Source organism: Drosophila albomicans, chromosome 2L, assembly GCF_009650485.2.
Source record: "Drosophila albomicans strain 15112-1751.03 chromosome 2L, ASM965048v2, whole genome shotgun sequence".
In the NCBI taxonomy this organism is placed as follows: Eukaryota; Metazoa; Arthropoda; class Insecta; order Diptera; family Drosophilidae; genus Drosophila; species Drosophila albomicans.
Window position 1 is genome coordinate 29581232 of NC_047628.2, and position 22287 is coordinate 29603518.

The 22287-nt window shown below is 44.4% G+C and overlaps 3 protein-coding genes across 6 annotated transcripts; 2 read left to right on the forward strand and 1 right to left on the reverse strand.

The window, feature by feature from the left end:
• Nucleotides 1-12: 12 nt before the first annotated feature.
• On the forward strand, nt 13-1549 carry LOC117565653 (dnaJ homolog shv). The gene is made up of 2 exons (XM_034244871.2): nt 13-1207; nt 1268-1549. The coding sequence occupies exons 1-2, from the start codon at nt 187-189 to the stop codon at nt 1321-1323; spliced, it is 1077 nt and encodes a 358-aa protein (XP_034100762.1). The 5' UTR covers nt 13-186; the 3' UTR covers nt 1324-1549.
• A 114-nt stretch (nt 1550-1663) lies between these two features.
• Nucleotides 1664-5169, forward strand: LOC117565651 (uncharacterized). Of its 3 annotated transcripts, none has more exons than XM_034244863.2 (6): nt 1664-2127; nt 2732-2909; nt 2961-3140; nt 3195-3385; nt 3450-4097; nt 4176-5169. In XM_034244863.2, exons 2-6 carry the CDS (start codon nt 2760-2762, stop codon nt 4936-4938), a joined length of 1932 nt encoding a protein of 643 aa, XP_034100754.1. In that variant the 5' UTR covers nt 1664-2127; nt 2732-2759; the 3' UTR covers nt 4939-5169. The 3 variants fall into 3 exon arrangements, with proteins under 3 accessions (XP_034100754.1, XP_034100755.1, XP_051857886.1); XM_034244864.2 differs by having other exon boundaries at nt 2735-2909; XM_052001926.1 differs by lacking the exon at nt 1664-2127 and having other exon boundaries at nt 2506-2909.
• A 184-nt stretch (nt 5170-5353) lies between these two features.
• LOC117564142 (uncharacterized) lies at nt 5354-21984 on the reverse strand. Of its 2 annotated transcripts, none has more exons than XM_052001925.1 (2): nt 21542-21984; nt 5354-12619 (listed from the first exon to the last, which is right to left on the reverse strand). In XM_052001925.1, the coding sequence occupies exon 2, from the start codon at nt 12609-12611 to the stop codon at nt 7980-7982; it is 4632 nt and encodes a 1543-aa protein (XP_051857885.1). In that variant the 5' UTR covers nt 12612-12619; nt 21542-21984; the 3' UTR covers nt 5354-7979. The 2 variants fall into 2 exon arrangements, with proteins under 2 accessions (XP_051857885.1, XP_034098695.1); XM_034242804.2 differs by having other exon boundaries at nt 20992-21983.
• Between the last annotated feature and the right edge of the window lie 303 nt (nt 21985-22287).

The window sequence follows — 22287 nt, forward strand, 5'->3', positions numbered from 1 at the left end:
CACACACAAACGCAGTTAGCTTTTGCTTTTGATTTTTTGCCAGTCGTCGTGTTATTTTCGACGTGCGCTCGCTTTTGCTTCATTCATTAAAAGATAAGCCAAGATAATAATGTGCGATTGAATCAATCGTACTCTAACGCAAATCATTAACCACGTAGCATATAATACTAAAATAAATAAGGAAACATGCAGCTAATCAAGTGCTTGCTGCTCGTTCAACTGGCGGCGCTCTTCTGCCTACTGCTGGACGAAGCGCAGGCGGCGGGCAGAGACTTCTACAAGATACTGAACGTGAAGCGCAACGCCAACACAAACGAGATAAAGAAGGCGTATCGTCGTCTGGCCAAGGAATTGCATCCGGATAAGAACAAAGATGATCCAGATGCATCCACCAAGTTCCAGGACTTGGGCGCCGCCTACGAAGTCCTCTCGAATGCTGACAAACGCAAGACTTACGATCGCTGTGGCGAGGAGTGTCTGAAGAAGGAGGGCATGATGGATCACGGTGGCGATCCGTTTGCTTCATTTTTTGGAGACTTTGGTTTCCCCTTTGGCAATGATCATCATCATCAGGATACGCCCCGAGGCGCTGACATTGTAATGAACATGTTTGTGTCGCTGGAGGAGCTATACTCAGGCAATTTTGTGGAAATTGTGCGCAACAAGCCGGTTATGAAACCAGCCTCCGGCACCCGCAAATGCAACTGTCGTCAGGAGATGGTTACTCGCAATCTGGGACCTGGACGCTTCCAAATGATACAGCAAACGGTGTGCGACGAATGTCCCAATGTGAAGCTGGTCAATGAGGAGCGTACACTGGAAATAGAGGTGGAGCAGGGAATGGTCGATGGTCAGGAGACGCGCTTTGTGGCCGAGGGTGAACCACACATCGATGGCGAGCCGGGAGATTTGATTGTGCGTGTGCAGCAAATGCCGCATGCTCGGTTCCTTCGCAAGGGCGACGATCTGTATACGAATGTCACAATTAGTCTGCAGGATGCCCTTGTTGGCTTCAGCATGGAGATCAAACATCTGGATGGACACCTGGTGGGCGTGACGCGGGAGAAGATCACGTGGCCAGGAGCTCGCATAAGGAAGAAGGGCGAAGGCATGCCGAACTTTGAGAACAACAATCTTACGGGCAATCTCTACATCACCTTTGACGTGGAGTTCCCCAAGCAGGATCTGACCGAGGAGGACAAGGAAGGTGAGTTTCAAAAACGATAAATGTGATAATCAAAGCTTAATCCCTTCGCTTCTCTTGCAGCTCTTAAGAAGATACTCGCACAGTCGTCCATAAATCGCGTCTACAACGGGCTGTGAATGATTCTCACTTGGGCTGTACTTTAAGTAGATGTATTTATTGTAGATGTGTGAAGAAGACTTTGCTATAACTATAACTATAGTCTAGAGAAACTGAACTAAATCAATTTTGGAGGCGTGCCAACAAGTCGCCACAACAGCAACATGAACAGGAAACAAGAACAGAAAAAAATGCTAAAATAAAAGAAAATCTAGAAATTATAATTAAAACATTTTAAGTCATGAATTTAGTTAATAAGTTTAATGTGTTCGTTGTAGTAGTTTAAGCGCAGCTTTTTCTTTGCACATGTGGCAGCGCTGCGGACAGCTGTGCATGGCGCAGGACAATAAGAAGGCCCACGCCTGGCAAAGTATGGTCTTTTTATTTGGTGCATGTGGCAACGCTGTGAACAGCTGTGCATGGTGGCGCAGGACAATAAGGCGGAGAGAGTGAGAGCGAGAGAGAGCGCGCCTGGCAAAGAAAAGTGCGTGACAGAGCGTTGAAAGTTTTCAGCAGTGCGAACGTAAGGCGGAAACAGCGCTGCAGCATTTTATTTATAAAAAATCGACAAAAAACAAATTCAGTTCACCGAAAATTATAATTCATTTGTATTGCACAAATCTAAACGCTGTTGGCATTTAAAAATACGCCCTCTAATTGGAGAACCGTTACACGAACACTTAACCTCAAAAGCAGCGTCGCACAATTCGCATTAAAAATTCAAGAGCAACATTTTTCACAGCCTTCGTAGCAGAAAACAGCAGCAGCAAGTAAAAAGCGCAAATAGATGATGAATGTCGCCTGATTAACCAAAACAATTCGAGGTGAGTCGCCAAGCCCCAATAGAAAATTGCAAAAATCTTTTCGCCACTGAGTAGCAGTAACTTCCTTCTTTCCCCTCCCCTGCTCATCCATTTCATCCTTTTACATTTTTGCCTTCCCCCTCTCCGCCCACAGAGTTGCGCTCTTTTATCGATTTTCTCTGCTGCGCTGCCCCTTTTACACGAATTGACCCAAAAACAAAATAAGAAAGCTTCGGTCGTGTGTGTGCTCGACTTTAAGATACCCTGTAGATTTTTCAAAATACATATTTTTAGAAAATTAAAAATCGAATTTTAAAGGTCAATTTAATTTCAATATTTACTTCACAGTACATTTTACTTAAATCCAAAATAAATAACTTAGATTTATATTCAAAGTAAACAACATTCCCTTATACCTTTCTGGCTGAAGGGTATCAAAAGGGAAAACGGGTAAACGCTTCAGCCGGCTTCAGGTTGCGTGTCTGTATTGTGCCGTGCCAAGGGGCCGTACCCTTAATTAATTGGCCAGTTGGTCACTAGGTCCTTGTCCTCGCCTCCTCCTTTTCCTTTTATTTACTGCTTGAGTATTCAAACTATGTCATATTGTGCCTTGGACCTATTTCAGAAGATTGCACTTGCCCACGCACTGCTTGATGACATCCAAGCAACTTTTGATCTTCATTTTGCTGCTGATACCATGGCCACCGTCGAACGTTATCAAGATACTCTGCTCGCGAGATAACAGTCGCCTGGTGCGCAAGATTGTGCGCTCCAAGTGGACGCCCATACTGGACAAGCATCAGGTGAGTTCACAAAATAATTCTGAAGGACTTGCTTACTAATCTGATGTACAGGTGAAGCTGCCCTTGGAGTGTCCGCTGCATCCTTTGAGGGATGTCTTTGCACCGCGACAGGATGAGAAGCAGCGGGATCGACCCACGCAATGGACATGCAGACGCTGTGGCAAAAGCTTCTACCAGGAGAAGTATCTGGATCTGCACTTTGACACACGGCACAAGTCCATCATCAATGAGGTATGAAATAACTACATTATTCTATAGAAGATAGTCATAATACCATTTGGGCAGGCTGAAGACTCCGTTTGCTTGGCCGACTTTTGTGACATCATGCGTTGCGAAGTGTTCGAAACGGAGGACGCTTCCAGCCTCAAGTTTGGCGATCAGCACATCGTCACCGATATCGAAGTCTGGGGTGACTCTCTGGGTCAGAACTCCGCACTGGCCAAAGCGAATGCCGCCTACTTGAGTTTAATACCAAGGTGAGAGTTTAATACTTCACAAAAGTGCAAAGTACGTTAAATGCAAGGCAAATCTTTTATGTAGAACTTCCACATTGAGTGCCACGCGTGCCGCCAAAGTACAAAATCGTCAATTACTCCAAGAGAAGCCAAGCCAAAGCCGCGAGCAATCGCAGCAGTCTGAGGCAGCAGCAACAGCGGCAACAGCTGCTGGCGAGGAGCCCAAGTCGGCGGCCGAGAAGCTGCTGATGAAGCTCAAGGAGCTGGGTCAAGCGCACTTAAAGCGCACTGAGCCAGAGTCCAAGTCGAAGGCGGAGCCGAAGCAGAACAAGACAGATGAGGAGGGCGAGGAACACAGCGGCGATGCCGAGGGCAGCGGGCAACCGAATGCTGCGACCAAGACGCCGCATGGCGAAGGAGCAGAAGCAGCTAATGGCCAGGCTAAGGTGCGTGCCAACTGTAAGCCCGAGGAGCTGAGCAAGCTAAAGTCACGCTGTGAATTGCTGCTGAGAGGCTGCATTGGCGGATTGCTGCTGTCGATGTCGGATCAGTCGTTCAAGGAGATGGAGGAGGAGATGAACAAGGCGGTCTGCTGGTACCTCACCTGTGATCGGTACTGGGAGGATGGCCCATTGGAACCACGTGCCTTTCCCTGGGGTCTCATTGTCATCCTGATATTTGTGCTGTCGACGGGAATTTGCTTCTGCTACTACATCATTTGGATACTGTTCGAGTAAGTGTTGAGCTGCCTCGCCAAGCCGGGCAGGCCCTGAGAGATTGTGATTGAGCAAACCCAAGTCATTTGTTTCAGCTCCGAAGAAACGACAATCAATGCCAACAGCCACTATGCAGGCGCCGCAGTCGGAGGCAGCATTTACATGCCTGCCCCCCATCATCACTACCATGTCGACTATGCGACACATCATCCGCACGAGTTGCAGCAGCAGCATCAGCAGCTGGACGGCGTCGCGATACCTGGTCGGACTGTCGCGGACCAACAGCAGCAGCAACAACAGCTGTATTACCCGCAACAACAGCAGCAGCAGGTGGCGGCGGCAGCGGTATCAGCGCGAGATTTGTACCCAGAACCAGTGCAATATCATCGACACAGTCCGCGACACTACATCGCCGATCAGCGTCCAGCGGGGGCAGCGTCGCTGGGCAGCCAGGGTACGCCCACCTCGTCGGCAGGCGTCCGGCAAGTGGGAGCGTCCTCCTCCAACGCCAACACGCCATTGCATCATCGTCACTCGACGAGCCTGGTTTACCCACAGGACATTTTAGACCGACGCGACTATACAAATAGCTCCAGCCGCCCCATAGCCACAAGTGTGGTTAACAATGCAAGCGCTGCTGCTGCTGCAGCTGGTGAGCCGCCGCGTCATTACAACACACATCCTCGACCGCTGGAGACGCGTCATCGACATGTGGGCGCCTCGCAGCAATCGTTGCGCACTTCTTCCTCCACGCACGAGATTGTGCAAAGCGAGATTGGTGGTGGGCAGAACGAGCACTACATATACGTGACGTATCCGCCGGATCTGAAGAAGCGCTACTTTGACAAGTACGAGTAGCCTAGACACGAGACACGGGAGCAACCAAAGAACGACCTCTACTAAGAGAGAGAGAGAGAGCGTAAAGGAAACGAAACCAAATACTAAAACGATAGTTGGACGAGAACCTTACCCCCAGTTGGTTTTTTACTTTAGCCTGCAAATACTAGATTTGTGAACTGTGCTGTTTTTTGAAATCTACAAAAAAATCGATTAAAATGCAATACATATTTCTGTATATAAGTAAAATGAAGCCTAACGAATGCAATTTCAAATTCAAATATTACAATTTCTTTACTATGCAACACTATAACAGAACAGCGCTGCCACATCGCTGGAAAAAGAAACAGAAGCAATTGTGACGTCACAAGCTCCACCGCAAAAGCGAGTTGCCAAACGTCTGGAAGAAAAAAGAAGTTTCAGAAGAAAAGACGCGCGTGTTTTTCGGTTTGCAATAACATTTACATAAAACATTTATTTCAATCAATATTTTAGTTGCCGTTAGTGTCGTGTGTGTGTGTGAATGTTTTGTTGTGTTATTCAAATAGTCACAATTTGGACAGATCGCATCGCTTTGGATTATCGCATTCTTGCTTAGGCGCTAAAAAGTACAATGAAAAAAGGCTCCATCGAGATGCACATCGCACACTTACATACATACATATAAAGGTAGGCTACAAATTTACATACATACAAATCTATCAAAAGTGTGAATGTGTGGGTGAGAACATTAAGATTTAAATTTAGTACTGTTGATATTGGTTGCCATTTTTGAGGTTATGTACATATTACAGCTTTTTTGTTTTTGTTTTTTTCTTTTTGTTGCATAGATATAATAAATATTATTACATTTAGTGGGCTAGCGCTTTGCATTTGATTTTGCTTTTGTACTAAAATTAAGCGTATTACTTTTTACTACTTTGATTTGTTTCGAAAAGATTGCACAAAAATTAGCTGAAAAATAGTATAGTATTGAATTAATCCGAAAATTCTATACATATAAAGATTATAGCTAAACATTTATAAATAACATTTGATAGTGTGTTTACTAAAAGTGTATTTTGTTTTTGTTTTTCATTTTTTTTTTTGGTCCTTTGGAATGTGTTGCAAGAGAAATGACATCGTAAATTGTATATTATTTAATTTATATTTGCAATTTTGCAATTTTTGCTATAGGTGGTCTCACTTGATTAGTCTAATAAGTTAACCTAAACCATCTACTAGCCAACTAGTAGTTCAGGCACTGCCCTTGACAATGTTTTGTTTGCCCGGTCTTATATAAACCTAAACCATGGCGTATCAGATCAGTCCAGCCTAACGAATCTTCGAATCGAATTATCGGACTGTAACAAACCATTGTCTATAACTCTATAAATATATGTATAGTAGTGTGTGTAAATAAGTGTGTGTGTGTAAGGCCCAACCAATAATGGATCTACATTTTTATTTAATTTTCTAATTTTGTATATTCCCTCTCCTAACATAAATTGCACTATAAAACAAAACAAGTCTTGAACTAAGAACTGAACGCTAACAGGTCTCTAACAATAAGATCTAACAGCTCGTCCTTTTTTATTTAAATTGTTTCTTTTTTTTGGTCTAGGCTGCACTTTGCTGCTCCCCAAAATGTGAATTTGTCGAAGGCAGTTGCAAAACTTAAGCTAACTCTATTTAACTATTTAAATTTAAAAACAACAAAAAACGTAGTTTAATCATCAACAGCGAATCAAGGGCTAGGCGATAGCGTGGGCGCACATTACGAAGGGGGCGTGGTGAAGGGAGGCAGGGAGGGTGGCCCACGGTCATCATGCGGTCTGATAAAAGGGCTGACCCTCGTCGTCATAATTACAGTGTGGCTCATGTTGACAATTTGTGAGCTGCGCGACACGCAAAAATCACATACACACTTGTATCTCTCACTATTTGTATCTCTACATCTATCAGTAATGTATCTGTATCTGTCTCTGTAGCTGGGAATGTATCTCGTGTATCTACGGCTGCAACAATCTGTTTTCCTTGCTCTGTGTCTGACCTCTGATGACAAGTGCTTTCAAATTGTTCGCAAAAAATGCTGATAAACATTGCAGCGACTTCACTCGACTGTTTAAGCATCCTGTAGTCAAGATTAATACTATACAAAGTTTAATTTGTAATAAGTTTTTGATAGATTCTCACTTTTTTCTTACATTTTTTCGACAGCTTCTTTATTCTGTTTATAAAAAGAGTGTACTCGACTGCTTTACACTCTGTAGGAAAGATATGTTGTATCAGCTTCAGCTCTTTTAAATCATTCAATGAGTTTTTGCTCGATTTTTACTTTACTCTCTGCTATTGTCTCAACTTTTTCAACTTTTCTGCTATTCCATTTGACTGTCAATTGTATCTCGAGGGTATCACGAGTGAAATAACTCTATATATAGTATATGAAGATAAGTATTTATATGACTGAAATGACATATACGCTCAGTTTAAAAGCTAATTGCACGCGAGTGCGGCTAAAACACTTGTACTCCCAACAATCACATCACCACTAAATGTTCTACATAGAGTAATGGGTCACTTTTGCGTTTATGCCTCCCCCTCTTGCCCCCTTCGCGTTCACCACAAAATAACTGCACTTGCTGCATCTAAATGCCGAGATTCGAAACAAAAACAATATTAGATTTGGGGGGTTTTAACACGATATTTGCATGTAAATATTGCACGGATATCTACAAAATAGATTTTTAAGACTAATTCTCTGCTCTTCTCTTTCTCTTTCACTATCGTTCTACTGCTCTTTCTAATTACAATTTAATTCTCTGCTCGACGTAATCGTAATTTATACATATTATCTAGATATATATTAAAAATGCCAAAAAATTTGATGTACATAAACAAGTCTTTTGAGATTCTCGAAATGTGTGTCTGTGTTTCTGTATTCAGGAATGTGTGTATGTGTGTGTGTGTGGGGATAATTTGAATCCAAATTTAAAATCCATTAGGCACGCCAGCGCTGAGCTCTTCGGTGATTCATTTACCAGTTGATTGCCTGGCTTAAACGTTCTTGATGGCAATTCCACCTATCGGGTTTCCCGATCTACGACCTCGGCCCTTGCACTCTGAACCCTGGACTCTAAACTTTTGCGCACTAAACTAGGTCGTCGTCGCTTGTACTTCTTGAGCACTCGCTGAGCGTGATAGAAGCGACTGATGTTGCTCTGCACGTACTTTGAGTGCAGATACTTGAGGAATTTCCGCCTCTCTCCGCTTTTGCTCTTCTCCGACGGCACCTCGACCACTTCCTCGTGGTGTATGAACTGTGCTCCATCTGCCTCCATTTCGGACTCGGCTTCGGGTTCAGCGAGCAGCTCGATTAGTTGTAGTGTATCAGCCTGATCCTCTTGTTGTTGTTGGTGCTGTTGTTCGCTACCTCCGTTGACCACACCGAGAATGTTCTCGTTCATGTCGCACTGCACCACATAGAGATCGCTGCTGTTGTTGTCGAATATCTCCGCAAGATTTATCAGCAGCACATCTGCGCCAGCTGCTGATTCCTCTAGATTCTTGCGCGTTTCAGCTTCGCTCTCTGCCTCGCAATCCTCGGGATCGGAGGCGACGCCAATTTGCTGATACATCTCAGCCAATGCTTCCTCCACGCTCAGCTCACGTTGGGGTTGCGACTCCGACTTGGGCTTCGGGGAGCAGGCGCCGTTTCTTATGACTAACTCGCTACTTTTTAAGGAACTATTTAAGGCAATTTTACTAAGGTCACTTAGCTTTGGTACTTTGCTGGTCTCCACCTGCTGCTCGGCATCTGATTTCGGGGGGCTCGCTTGAGGTGCTTTCGCCTCCTCCTCGTCGGCGTCGCCATCACTCTCGAGTATCTGCTTGAGTTTGGCAATATCGTTGTTGGACACCTTCTCAAGCGATTCCTGCTGTTCCAATGCTGTATTCGCTGGCAGTTCCACGCTTGGCTTTGGCTCCACTGCCAGCTCTTTTTGCAATGCGGCCAACTCATTGAAATCGCTCTCCTCGCCCGAGCAGCTGCTGCTGGAGCTACTCGCTGCCTCCGCCTTGTCCTCGTTGCTGCTGCTGCTTGAGTTGGAGGAGTCGTCGCTCGACGAGCTGCTCGATGAGGAGCTGGACGTGGATGCTGACGAAGAGGACGACGACGAGGACAGGCAAATTATTGTTGTGGCTGCTGTGGTGGTTGCCGCGGAAAGATCCTCCATGCTGTTGCGCAGCCAACGTTGGATTTCCAGCTGCTTCGCTTGCTGGGGTCTTATTTCCTCCGACTCCTCGCGCAGTTTGGCCTTGGGCGATAGATTGATGTTCTCCACATCATCGAAGCCCTTGAAGCTGCCCAACAATTCCACGGATTGCAAGCTGTAAATCGAGTCTCCGCTGTGCACATCTAGGTCGAGTACCGCGGCTGTCTCCGTCTCCATCTCTGTTGCTTGCTGCGGGGTTTTTGACTCAAGTGATTTGCAGTCTAGACTCTCTCGCACTGCAAAGCCACTCTTGATGACCGTCTCGCGACCTGTGGACGTCTCCGCCGAGGCACTAACTGCAGAAGCACTGAGTCCCTTGAGACTAGGTGGGCTCTGCAGCTGAGGTTGCTGTTGCTGCTGCTGCGGCTGTTGCACATACTGCATGGCGGACTGTCGCTTGATGAGTGGCAGGCGACGCTCCTTGCGCAGTGCCAACTGACGTCGCATGCGCTGCATTCGCTGTTGCCGCACTGAGGATTGAGCGAACTTGCGACGCAGCTGCTTCATCGTGCGGAAGTAAAAACGATGCTTGATCTTGGGACTCTCGAACTCGAGTATCTTGAGCATTTTGATGCGATTCCTACGTCTTCGAGCGAGCAATTTGCGACTGGCTCTAGCTGCAGCCTTGGCAGTTGGTATTGAAATTGGGGGAGCTGGTGAATTTACCTTGGCAGCAATTTCGTTGTTAGGCTCCGTTGTCTTTCGCTTGCGTTTGTAGAACTTGAAGCGCTTTGCATGCTCCCCAGACTCGCTATTGTCCGTAGTTTTCGTCCCTGTTTCGCTGTCGCTGTCCTCGATCTTGTGTATGAATGTCTCGTATTCCTTCTCGAACGTCGACTCGTTAGAGTTGCTGGTGCCCTGATCAAACTCGATACTGGTCTGAGGTTCAGCCACCGCCTCTGGGAGAGTAGTAGGAATGGGAATAGGACTAGGGAGAGGTAGAGGTAAAGCTAGTGGCAGAGGTTCTTCGGTCACAACAACCGGATCTCGCAGTATCGCAGCAAGCGCATCGCTATCTCCAGTCTGCTGTTCGTCGGACTTCTTGAGCCGCAGTTCGTCCAGTTCCTTCTCCACATCGAAGCTGCCGAAAGAGTCGTCGACGTGCGCCTTTTCGTGGTGATCGATGATAATATCGGGCAGATTGAGCTCGCTCACCTGCGGCTCAACGACAGCAGTGGCTGCCGGACCCGCGGGTGGTAAAGTCTCATACATGAAGCTAGAGGGAGCAGGAGGAACTGGAGCGACTGGCGCCACAACTGCCACCGCCTGAGGTGGCAACTCAACTGCGGATTCACCACGCAGCTGACAGACGGTGGGCAGTTCCTCCTCGTCGTCATTCCAGCTGGCCAGAAAGTCGCGTATATTCGAGCTATTTGAACTCGGAGCCCCCGGGGGGTTTTGTGTCTTGTGTCCCTGGGGAGCAAAGTGCGGAGCTGCTCCCGCAGTGTGCAGGTCATAGCCCACATAGCTGTCCACATGCGCCTCCAGATTGCTGAGATTGCTCATCGGCGGCTGCGCCGACTGAGCCAAGCAATAGCCGCTGTTCGAGGCGGGCGCTGGCGCCACCGCTGCGGCCAAGGGACGCTTGCGGTATTGATACTCGAGCGAGGCGCCCGTCTGATAGGGTTGAGCACGATGCGATTGCTGCGCAGCGGCATAGCCCAGGTTGTCCAGGCTGCTGAGATCATTGTAGTAGGCGGTGCTGACGTTCGCCTCGAGGCCAACAGCACCCAAGCCTCCCATGTTCAGCTGCTGCACATAGCGCTGCTGCTGACTGCTGTTGGGCAGCGTGGGCGGCGTATTCGTGGCTGTGTTGGCGCCCGCTGGCTGCTGCACGTAGCCATAGCTGCGTTGTGCTGCCTCTGCATAGTAGAGATCCGTCGGATGCTTGAGCTTGTGGCCCGCATTGCTGGCGGGATATTGCGGCACCGAGCTGTAGCCATTGCTGCGGGGATAGTAGCAACTCTGCTGCGGAAAGGGCTGAGTGCAACAGCTCTGTCTGGCATTAGGAGGCGGCGCATTGTCCGCGGGATTGGGCCACATGCCACGCGCAGCGTAGGGTTGAGCGAGGTGATTGCTCTGATAGGGATTTGTGCCGGGATACTTGTCGTACTTGTAGTACAGCTCATTCCCAGCGCCAGCCACTGCTGCTGCTGCTGCTGCGGTGTTGGGCGCAGCAACTGCTGTGGCATAAGGTAACGCTGAGCTGCCCGCATTGCTGGGCGCACTTTGATAATCCACGCTCCAGTGGCAGCTGGCTTCCCTGGCAGTTGCGGACTTGCGATACGCAGACTCTGCTGTCAACTCCGGGGGACTGTAGAGCGGAGCAGGGGCGCCAAAGCTGAGCGGAGCTCCATTCGGGGAGTAGAGCGACATGGCGTACTTGTCGTAGTAAGCAGAGGAGCCAGCATTTGTCCCTGTGGCTGCTGTTCCCGCTGCAGTTGCTCCTGGACTGCCATAGACAGCGGGCGCCAGGTTCTGGTAGCGACTGCTTGGCTTGATGGCCGCATAACTTGGCTCCAGAGGCGGCAACTGTTGCTGTTGCAGCGCCTGCTGCTGTTGTTGGTGTTGATGCTGATGTTGCTGCTGTGCATGTTGCTGATGTTGCTGCTGCGCATGTTGCTGATGCTGCTTGTGTGCGCCCAGGTTCATGCCCATGCTCATGCTTAGATTGTGAGGTGACATGCTGTGGGGCATCATGCTTAGGTTGTGATATTGCTGTTGACTTTGGAGTTGACTCGGTTGCTGTGGCAACTTGTATTTGTAGGCCGCCTCGTAGGGATTGCTGTTGGTCGCGTAGTTGCCCATCGGCAACGGCATCGACATGGACATTTGCTGTGTGGGCGGTGGCTGTGCATAGAAAGGCGTGGCCGCCGCTTGAGGTTTGTTGCTGCTCGAGTTGCTGCCGAGCGAGTTGCCGAGGGAATTGTTCTGGCTCTGGCTGTTGCTGTGACTGTTGCTCCCAAGGGAATTGCTGTTGCTGCTGTTGATGTTGATGTTGTACTTGGCACTCGTCGCTGCCGCCGCCAGCTTCTCGTAGCGTGTCCCATTGTAGTTGTAGGCACTGTAATTGTACGCATCCAAATTGTAGTTGTAATTCTGATGATAGAAATGTTGTTGCTGCTGCTGCTGCTGCTGATGTTGCTGCTGCTGCTGTTGTTGTTGTTGCTGCTGCTGCTGCTGATAGCGGTGCTGGGCATCGAGGCTGGTCAACGCTTCGCTGTAGAAGGGCGCCACAGTGGCAATTGTGGCCATTGGCATTGGCGTCGATGCCGTTGCCCCCTCGTATTGCGCTCCCCCGCCTGCTCCCGGTGTGGTTGGCGTCGTCGTTGCGCTGCCGTAGCCGCTGCTGGCGCTACTGCTGCTGCTGCTGTTACTGCTGCTGATGCTACCAGGGCCAGAGTTGCCGCCCACTGCAATGGCCATGGCGGCCGCGTCCATTTTGCCAGCTGAAACGACAAAGAAGCCAATTAATGAGAGTGATAAATGGCAGAGACGCAAAGAGAGAGAGAGAGAGAGAGAGAACACTGCGAGCATGTCGTAAATAAACAAATGAAGGCAACAACTTGAAGCTTAACATGCATTTGTTGTCGGAATACCCTGTAAAAAGCAATTGAAGTGCGGTAAGATATCAACTTAACTCAAATTCATTATTCAGTTGAGGGAAATCGTAACAATTTAGGTTCAACTTTAGATTTATTAAATTTATAAGCTAATATACCCTGTAAATAACCATTTGAATATAGAATGAATAAATAGGCGTAAAATAGAGTAAGGCAGAATTTAGCGAAGTAATAATACGTTTCAAAGCTTAACTTAAAGCACACGGACGAATTTAAATGTTTACATTTGCTTGTGGAATACCCTGGAAATAATAATTTAAAGGCAATGAAGGATCAAGAAAAAGGAATAGACAAGAATATAAAGCACACTTTAGAGAACTCATAGTTTTGTCTTATTTCAGGCTTAATAAAGTTTAAGTTTAAGAAAGCAACAATTGAACTTCTTATACACATTTATTGCTCAAATACCCTCGCCTAAACATGTCAAAGTCAGCTTAGAAAAGTCTCAGCAAGCTGCTCTATTTTCGGGTTTGATAAACATAAATTTAAATGCTGGAATTTAATCCCGAATTTGACCCACTTCAAGTTGGCATTTTGATGAAATCTTAATGAAAACTTTGAGGAATTCCTAACAGCTTTGCTGTGTAAAAATGCGAGACTCCTAGCTAGCGATTTAGTGGGTGTGATGAAAGAATTTATTATACATGAAGTGAGAGATATATTTTGGTTGTGGTCGCTATTGCTTAATGTACTTTGCTGGTTAATACTTCGAAAAATGGTTTAAATTAGAGCTAAATCTTATACCAAGACTTTCGCTTTATATACTAACTGCTTAAGCTGCAAATATAAATTCAAACTTTCTCAAAAGAAAAACATTTAGATTAGGAATTTCCATAATAACTAGATTAGGAATTTCCATAAAAACTAAACTCAATATATAATATCATAGTTACTGACCAATGATGAGCTGAAATGAATAAATAAATAATCTAGAAACTAGGCAAAGTAGATTAAAATCAAATCCCTTTTTTTACGAGTAAATATTATTTCACATTCAAGAAGTTGCCTTACATATTATGTAGGAAAATGCAACTACCATTTTTACTTTACTAACAAGTAAAAATGCTACATTTGGTATAATGATATAGTACTAAATTTAAAATATAACATAGTGTACAGAATATACCAGATTCTTTGGACTAAGTTTCTATATAACTAGATACATTTTTATCATTTAATCATCACAAACTTAAAATACCTTTCTACCCTATGTGTAGCGGGTATAAAAAGAATAAGGACAATAGACTCCAGAAACGCCTCAGCTTAAAATAGGCAAAGCAATTGACTGGGATTGAGGTCGTAGTTCAGAGAATTCGATTATAGCTTGTCTTGTGAATAGTTAATAATGTCAGGCAGGTAATCAGAGAATGGGATTAACAGGGAAACGCGACTTTATATACGTTTTTAGCTACGATGTTGAGTGCTACTTTAAAGTCTCTAATTTGGGCAAATGAAACGCGCTTATTTATGTTATGCTCTTTGCAAGGGCACAAGAACAAAAGCAGACGATAAATATACACATGAGCGAGTGTATATGTATGTTTATGTGTGTGGAATTATTCATTGTTTACAGTTGGCGCAGTGCCCCATAACACACACACACATAAGCAGAGTCAAGTACACACACACACACAGTGCAGCACAGGAAAAAGCAATTATTGCATGGCATTTGAATGAAAAATGGAAAACCCGCAACCCTCTGGCAGGTAGCTTAAACCATTTGTTGTGCTCAGCTTGCTGTTGTTGTTGCTGTGCTCCTAGATGTCGAGTTAGTTGTTGTTGTTGTAGTAGTTGTTCTAGTTGTTGTTGTTGCGGGTGGGCGACTTTAATGGTCATAAATGTCACAGCACGCGCGCTCTTCTCTTGCCTCTCTCTCTCTTTCTCTCTGGCATTCCTGCACTCCTCGCTTTCAAGTGTGTCACTGGGCCTGATGTCTAAATGCTGCCCAGGCATTTTACCCCCCTTCGCCCCCCTTTCGCTTTCATCCCTTCACTCACTTGCTAGCTCTTCCCTCTCCTCGCTTTGCCCCTTTGACACTCTGTCAACTGAAACGCGCCGCGCGTCAACTTTGTGAAATGCGATTGTTCATTAAATATTAACGATTGCCACCCCTTCACTATGTCCTTCCGCTTTCCCCCACTCCCCCTCCTCCTTCTCCCGCAGAAGGCGATGGACAATGGACGACGACAGCACGTCTGCTCTTTCTATGTGCTCTGCTGTGCGGACGACGCTCAATGTCAACGCCCAACAGTCGATAGAAGTGCTTTGGAAGAGTCTGCTCGACTTGTAAATACGCTGGAGAAATCTTTGGCATGATCTATGTGCAATCAATGCCACTTCAAGGCAGTTAGATCTCAAATTTTGGAGTGTTTCTTAAGTGATAGAATGGGATACATTTAATAGGTATTTTATTCTGAAAGAGAATCTGCTCGACTTGTAAATACGCTGGAGAAATCTTTGACATGATCTGTGTGCAATCAATGCCACTTCAAAGTAGTTAGATCTAAAATTTGGGAGTGTTTCTTAAATGGGATAAATTTAATAGGTATTTTACTCTGAAAGAGAACATTCAAGCAAATAACTGCCTTTTATGACATCAATTTATCATTCTCTATTTCCAATTATAGCACCTTCTGACCAGTTTCCTCCTTTTCAAAAAAACTTATAGCATTGAAGCATATAACAATGTAGTAGTCAGTAAATATGCTAAGGTCCCTATTTATAACTCTTCATATGCGACTAAATCAACTTCTAATCAACTTCTAATCATAAAAATTTAAAAAGATATATGAACAATTTTTGTAAATATGATTTAAGCAGCAACAAGCAATCAAATAACATGCTTTAAATTTAATGGCTCAAAATTTCAATATATTCATTGGGATAAAGAAACAAATTGTAGATCAGCAATATACAAATTGAATACTACTGCTATTTCTATGTTATCAATTGCCTTTTCCAGTCCATATCATTCACTTTGCAGTCACTTTAAGTGGTTTTGCAGGGTATTCGAAAAGGAACAGAAGCCACAAAATGCCATAAAAGTGGGCCACACACACATCGACACACACACACACACAAGCATATGCGGACTCGAAAATAATTGTCTAGATAATTGCGACTGACTGCGAGCTACTTTAAGCCGATAGCCAATAGATCTACCCTCGAGTCCAGACCAGAGACACTCTTCACTCTCCATTCCCCCTCTGCCCACACTCTTGTCTCTTGCATTCGAAATGAGCTGCGATGGTTTTTTCTCTTTTTTCCCATTCACTGACAAATTGACCACAGAGACAAAGACAAAGACAATGACCACCTGTGACCAGCAGACGAAGCAGGCAGCGGTCAGCGAAAGTGCAAGTTGCAGTTGCACTCGAAGTCGATTTTGCTGTTGTCGCTGCTGTTGTTGTTGTTGTTGTGCCGTTGTGTGCAGCACGCATACGCCCCGTGCGCCGTTGGCAGTTTGTGTGATAGACGCAGGGTGCTGAAGCTGAGGCAGCAGCGGCGGCGGCGGCAGCAAAGTACATAGAGGAGTACATAGAACCGTCGAGCACAGTATTCATTATGCTAATTCACTTTCATTCACTTTCGATGCGCGACTCCACGAATTACTCGCACTCATGTTAACTTCTTGACTGAGACTCGACGCTTGTTGCGTTGGCCAACTCATTGATCACCATGGTGGAGGGGGGTGGTCAGAGATTGCGGATGGCAGATTGCTGGACCTTGCCACTAACCTCTGACCACTTGGACTAATCACTAATGAGCCGCACTACGCAGCAGCGATATCGATGGCTTTTAGTGTAATTGAGCGTGTCCAAGTGGGGCAAAGCAACCACACATCATTCTCATCCATTGCCAATATCATCGTCATCATCATCATCATTATCAGCATAATCGCGATCGAAATGAAAATGAATATTCAATACTCTCGTTAAAGGTTTTTTTTCGTCTACTATTCAAATTACTTTTGTTGATAAAAAGAAAGAAGTTGTTTCCTCTGCTTATCTGATCGTGTGCAGAATCTTGTCAACAGAACCTTGTTCAACAAAAATTCATCAAGTTTGCATTTTGAGGAAAAGGGAGTAGAAACTCAAATACCCTTCTAAACTTTGCTCTTCCTTTGGCATGGTTGTGTGTGCAAGCGATGTGATAAATACATTTAAATTCAGTCAATTCTCAATTGAATTCATGTCAATCTCAGTCTTTTAATTCTAATCATTTTTATTCTTCAAAGCAAAGAAAATAAACATTTCAGTAACATCATTTCATTTAAAAGTGAAATAGAAATGTATTTCATGAATTTACATATAAAAGTAAAAGAGTATCTCATGTGACACTATGCTATAATTTCATGAAATTACATTAATCTAATAGGCACAATTGCTGAACGGAATCAATAACATATGTGTATGAAAATGTAGAATAGTAAAAAAACTTAAAGTTAAAGTTAAATAACTTAATTTACAAATTTATAGAGGTTGATATAGAAAATATTAAATTGAACATATTTTAAAAGTAGAAAATTACGGAATAAACTACTGGGAAAATATTTAATGGGATTAGAAAATGGTAAAATATAATATATTTAAAAACAAGAAATATATATGAAATAAATTACGTGAAAGATTGTGAAACTAGAAAATTTTTGAATGAGAATAAAGAATTATAAAATTTAATATATTTTTAAAAACTAGAAAATTTTGTAATGAATTAAATTTTATGATGAAGTTTTATTGATATTTATAGTAAAGCAAGGTAAATTAATAAGCACAGCTAAATGGTAGAATAATAATAATTTTATAATAATTTTAGACTTTATTTCAATCTTTTTCATTTTTTGTAAATATTGATCATAAAATACTAGAGTATCGATCATGTTATTCGAATAACTTTAAACTCTTTATCTAACTACTTTATTTTTGTGTGAATATCGATACAATATTAAAAGAGTATCATGCGTGTTATTTCACTTCACTATAAAACGCAACGACCTCTGTGCAATGAGGCAAAAGGGACAGGGTATATTGAAAATCTATACATACGTAAGCGTATGGAAATCCAAAACGAAATCGAAGACGTTTCGCTTTGGGTCTGCGGCTCAAACTCAAACTCAAACTCGAACACAAATTCGAACGTCGTGCATATCGATGTGACTCTTGTGTCTCTTTTGCTGTGCTGGGTGCGAAGGCAACGGCAACTGAGACGGAAACCGGGCCAGATGTTACGATAGATTGCGATATTGATAGATTGCGTATACGAGGCGTTGAATAAAAGAAAAGTGCGCGAGCTGCAAAATGCAAAATAAATCAAATGCGACTTGAGAATCGCCTCAATTATGTTGCCATATGTTGCTTGCCCAAAAAAAAAAAACGCGCGCAACAGCTTCACACACACACACACAAACACACACACAGACACAGAATATATTTTACACTGACCGCGCTCGATAGTGTAGTCTAGTTAAGAGGGCTGGAACTACGCGGCGTATGCGTAATTTTTAATTAAATAAAACACACAACTTCCAAGACGTGCGAAGCAGCTTTGTTTTTTATGGCTGCTGCTGCGTGCGACTTGCAGCTAAAACTTTTCCATCTGTTGCCGAGACGCGCGAGACGCAAAGCAACGGCATGTGAATGAGATGCGGTTGGCGTCGCTGCTGGCGTCGACGCAGACGCAGACGCCGGTACACAAAACAGAGCGGAAAGTCCTGTTTAACGGACGACAAACAAAAAAAAAAACAGAAAAGAAAAGGGTGGCAACGCTGCCACACTGGCACATGACAGGCCAAGTGTATTAGTGTATGTGTGTGTGTATGTGAGGCTTTCGTTTGTGTGTGCGAGTGTTGTTGTTGTGCTTGGGAAAACAAGTGGTTGCCGTGGTGAGAAAACAAGTCAAGCGCCGGCTGACGAGGTATAAGCAAGACAGAGAGAGAGAGAGAAAGAGAGTGGGAGACAAGGAATGCAGGCGTCTCTTCTGCACATTTGACAGCTGCAGCTTTGGCGGAAATGAAGGCGTACACATGTATTCACACACACACACACACTCACACACAGCTGTAAGTCTTGCATGCACATGCATGTCTGCTTGCCTAGTAGTTGCTCATAAGCAAACATGACAGTCACCCCCTTTCCCCTTTCCTTACAGTGCACGCTCCCATTAACGGCCGGTGACGTTTCGAATGGCGTAGCATGACAAACAAGCGACAAGCGACAGGCAGGCAACATAAGCAAAGAGACAGCATTTGATTTTCCAGGTGGGGAAATGTAGTACCAAAAAAAAAAAGTAAAGTAAATGCAACTGTAAAGCGAATTAAATCAAATTAAATTGAACGCAGCAGCAGCAACGGCAAAAAGCAGAAACAACGGCTACAAATTGAAAATATAACAACACCAACAACAAAACCGATTTGCGGTTGCTTTGCAAAAAGGGAATTGACAAAAACAAAAACAAAATGGGTGAAAAAAAACGAAAACAAAATAGGCGACAAACAGCGACAGCAAAAAAAAAAATAACGACAACGGCAACCATAAAAGCAGCGCGCAATCAAAAGATAATAAAAAAGCCGCGATTACACTGACAGCCAAAGCAGCGGCAACAACAACAACACTAAACGTTGGCAGTGCTGCCCCACACACACACATTTATATATTGAGTTGTTGATTATGCATGCGTGAGTGAGTCTCGCAGCGAGCGCAAAGGTGAAACGAGAACGAAGAAGAAGAAGCAGCAGCACACTAGTGGCGTCAGCTGCGACGCCAACGACGCTGTCGCTGTCGCGGACGCGGTCGCGAAAGAAGCAATAGCAATTCAAATGCAAAACAAATTTCAGAAATCGAACAGCGCAGCGAAACAAAAACAAAGATGGCAAGAAGTAAAGCACAAAAGCAAAAGAGACACAGTTGGAAACTTAGTCAGTTGGTCTGCAAGTGTGTGTGTGTGTGTGTGTCCAAGGTGGGAGGGGGAAAAGGTGCACGGCAGAAGCCACGATAAATATCGATTGAAAATCAATAGGTTGTCTCCTTCGTCTGTCCGCTTCCCCACCACCTTTACCATCTCCGCTCGTCTATCTCTAGCATTCGTAGCGTATACTGAAGCCCTATGCGCATTTCCAGTCCAAATTCCAGCCCACCGGCACACTTACATATGTAAATATATGTCGCTATGCATGTATACAGTTGTATTTACTCACATACATCAATAACTACACATGCATGCGTATGTACTACACACACACGTGCGTGTTGCTTGCGTTGACAAGCTCGGCTTGATAATTTAAACACGTACGCTACCCCTGCTGCTGCTGCTGCCAGACAGACACACACACACACACGCACATATTCATATGTACATTTATACATATAGAGCAAAACAGATGGGGGGAAAACACAACAAGAAAGAAAGTAAATTGTGCTCGACTATGCGATACCTACTAGTAGTTTTTTAGTAGTTGTTTAATATTAGTTCTATAAAATTGTTGTAAATTGTTGTGGTTTTTTATAATCATCAATACCAGTGAAATATGACCCTATTTTTGAACTTATACAATTCCATTACTCATCTGTCGAAATTTATATAGAAATGTATTAGTAAGGGAATACAGCTCATGAACTGTAAATATGCTTGCTATAGCAATAACTCATTTCATCACCATCACCGTATAATACCCTATCCCTTTATTGTTAGCGGGTATAAAAAGCAACAACTAAAATGTCAACACACTTTTGCTGCTGCTTTTGTTATTGCTGTTATTGTAGGTGCTGCTGCTGCTGGTCTTGTCATTGTTCTTGTTGTTGTCTCTCTGTTCATGTGTGTGTGTGTGTGTTTTTGGGCTGTCGGTTGTAATCAACATTGTCGCCGTCGCTATTGGGGCGCAAAAAAAAAATGCCAAAAGAACAGAATAAGTAGAGCACCCCAAGATTGCGTTGACTGCGCTGTTGGCAGCATAAGCCACACTCAGCGCAAAAGCAACAGAGAGAGAGAGAGAGCGAGAGGGAGAGGGAGAAAAAGTGTGAGTGTTGGGAAGTGAGGTGAAGGTGGGGAGGGCAGCTTGAAGCCAGCGTATGCACTGAAGCAGCAAATAAACCACGTATTCATACACACACACACACACTCGCACACAAAGAAAAGCTCTCGGCATTCATAAAGCATACGCTATAGTTAACATTACACGAACACACACGCATACCAATACAAACCTCAACAGTTTTTCGACATTTTGTTGCTATTTTCGCTGTCGCAGTTGCAGTCGCTGTCGCTGACGCAGTCGCTGCCTCTGCCGCTGTCGCTGCTCACTTAAACGTTCTGCCGACGCGTCGTTGTTGCTTGTTGTTATTGTGTTTGTTTTGTATCTGCTTTTTGATTATTTTGTTGCTGTTGTTGTGCTTTGTGCACTGTTACTTGTGATATAATTTGATAAATTCTGCCTTTTGGGCCCGTTTTATTTATTGCATTCAATTATCATTTTTTACGCACTACACACAAACACACACACACTTCCACACTGGCAGCGCTGTCGACGTTGCAGTCGCTGCCGCTACCGCTGCTGGTGCTTGGCACAAATTTATTTGCCCCAAGGTAATGTCGCTGATAATACGCGCTCTTCTGCACTTTACTTTTTTTTCCCCCGATTTATTTTTGCTTTATTTCTTTTTTGTGTCGTGTTTGTAAAAAGAAACGTTTATGAAACACAATTTTTGTGTAATTTGCAAGCTAGAGATACAGATACAGATAGAAATACACACGTACACAAAACGCGACTGAAGCCGGCATTGACAGCGTTTCCAATTATTATTATTATTGTTATAAATATTGCTGAGGCACTAGGGGAGAACGCTGTACAGGTGGCAAGCAGCGTGGCGAATCCGAGCAAAAATCGGCGCGTAAATTGTACAGAACTAAATAACAACAGACGGCGACGACGACGACGTAGTAAATATAGCAGTAGTTGTAGTAGTAATATTAAACAAAGTTTGTAACAACGAACGCAAAGAAAATAAACACACTCAAACACACACACACGTAACGAGACGCCCCGTAAAAAACACGAAACGAAACGGACGTGCGCTCTATCTGAAAGTCGAGATACGAATGCCAGCAATGGTAAAGCACACAAAACAACAACGGTGCGACGGCGACGACGACGACGACAACGACAGCAACGGCGACTGAGACTGCGACGGCAACTCTGACTGCGACTGAGAGCTAAAAGTTAAGAGCTGTGCTGAGCGCCAAGCACGCGCCAAAACGAAAGCTAGTAAAAGTTCGGGAGCGAGCGAGCGCTGTATGTGTGTGTGTGGGTGTGTAATAGTATGTGTGTAGTATAAAAACATATATTCGGTTGTGTGTGTGTCTGTTTGGAAGAACTTCATACAGGTGGTTTTAAAAGTCGTAGCAGTTATTTCATCAACAGCGGCATTGACAGCGTCAACAATACCAACAACGGCAACGACCAGCGGCGACAGTGCTAATTGAACACGACGTTCTTTATTTAC

Bases quoted from the DNA above. Each gene is read 5' to 3' on its own strand.
- LOC117565653 (XM_034244871.2), top strand. From the start codon at position 187: ATGCAGCTAATCAAGTGCTTGCTGCTCGTTCAACTGGCGGCGCTCTTC. The intron at 1,208-1,267 runs GTGAGTTTCAAA...CTTCTCTTGCAG, and splicing joins GACCGAGGAGGACAAGGAAG to CTCTTAAGAAGATACTCGCA.
- LOC117565651 (XM_034244863.2), top strand. From the start codon at position 2,760: ATGACATCCAAGCAACTTTTGATCTTCATTTTGCTGCTGATACCATGG. The intron at 2,910-2,960 runs GTGAGTTCACAA...TCTGATGTACAG, and splicing joins CCATACTGGACAAGCATCAG to GTGAAGCTGCCCTTGGAGTG. The intron at 4,098-4,175 runs GTAAGTGTTGAG...CATTTGTTTCAG, and splicing joins ATCATTTGGATACTGTTCGA to CTCCGAAGAAACGACAATCA.
- LOC117564142 (XM_052001925.1), bottom strand. From the start codon at position 12,611: ATGGACGCGGCCGCCATGGCCATTGCAGTGGGCGGCAACTCTGGCCCT.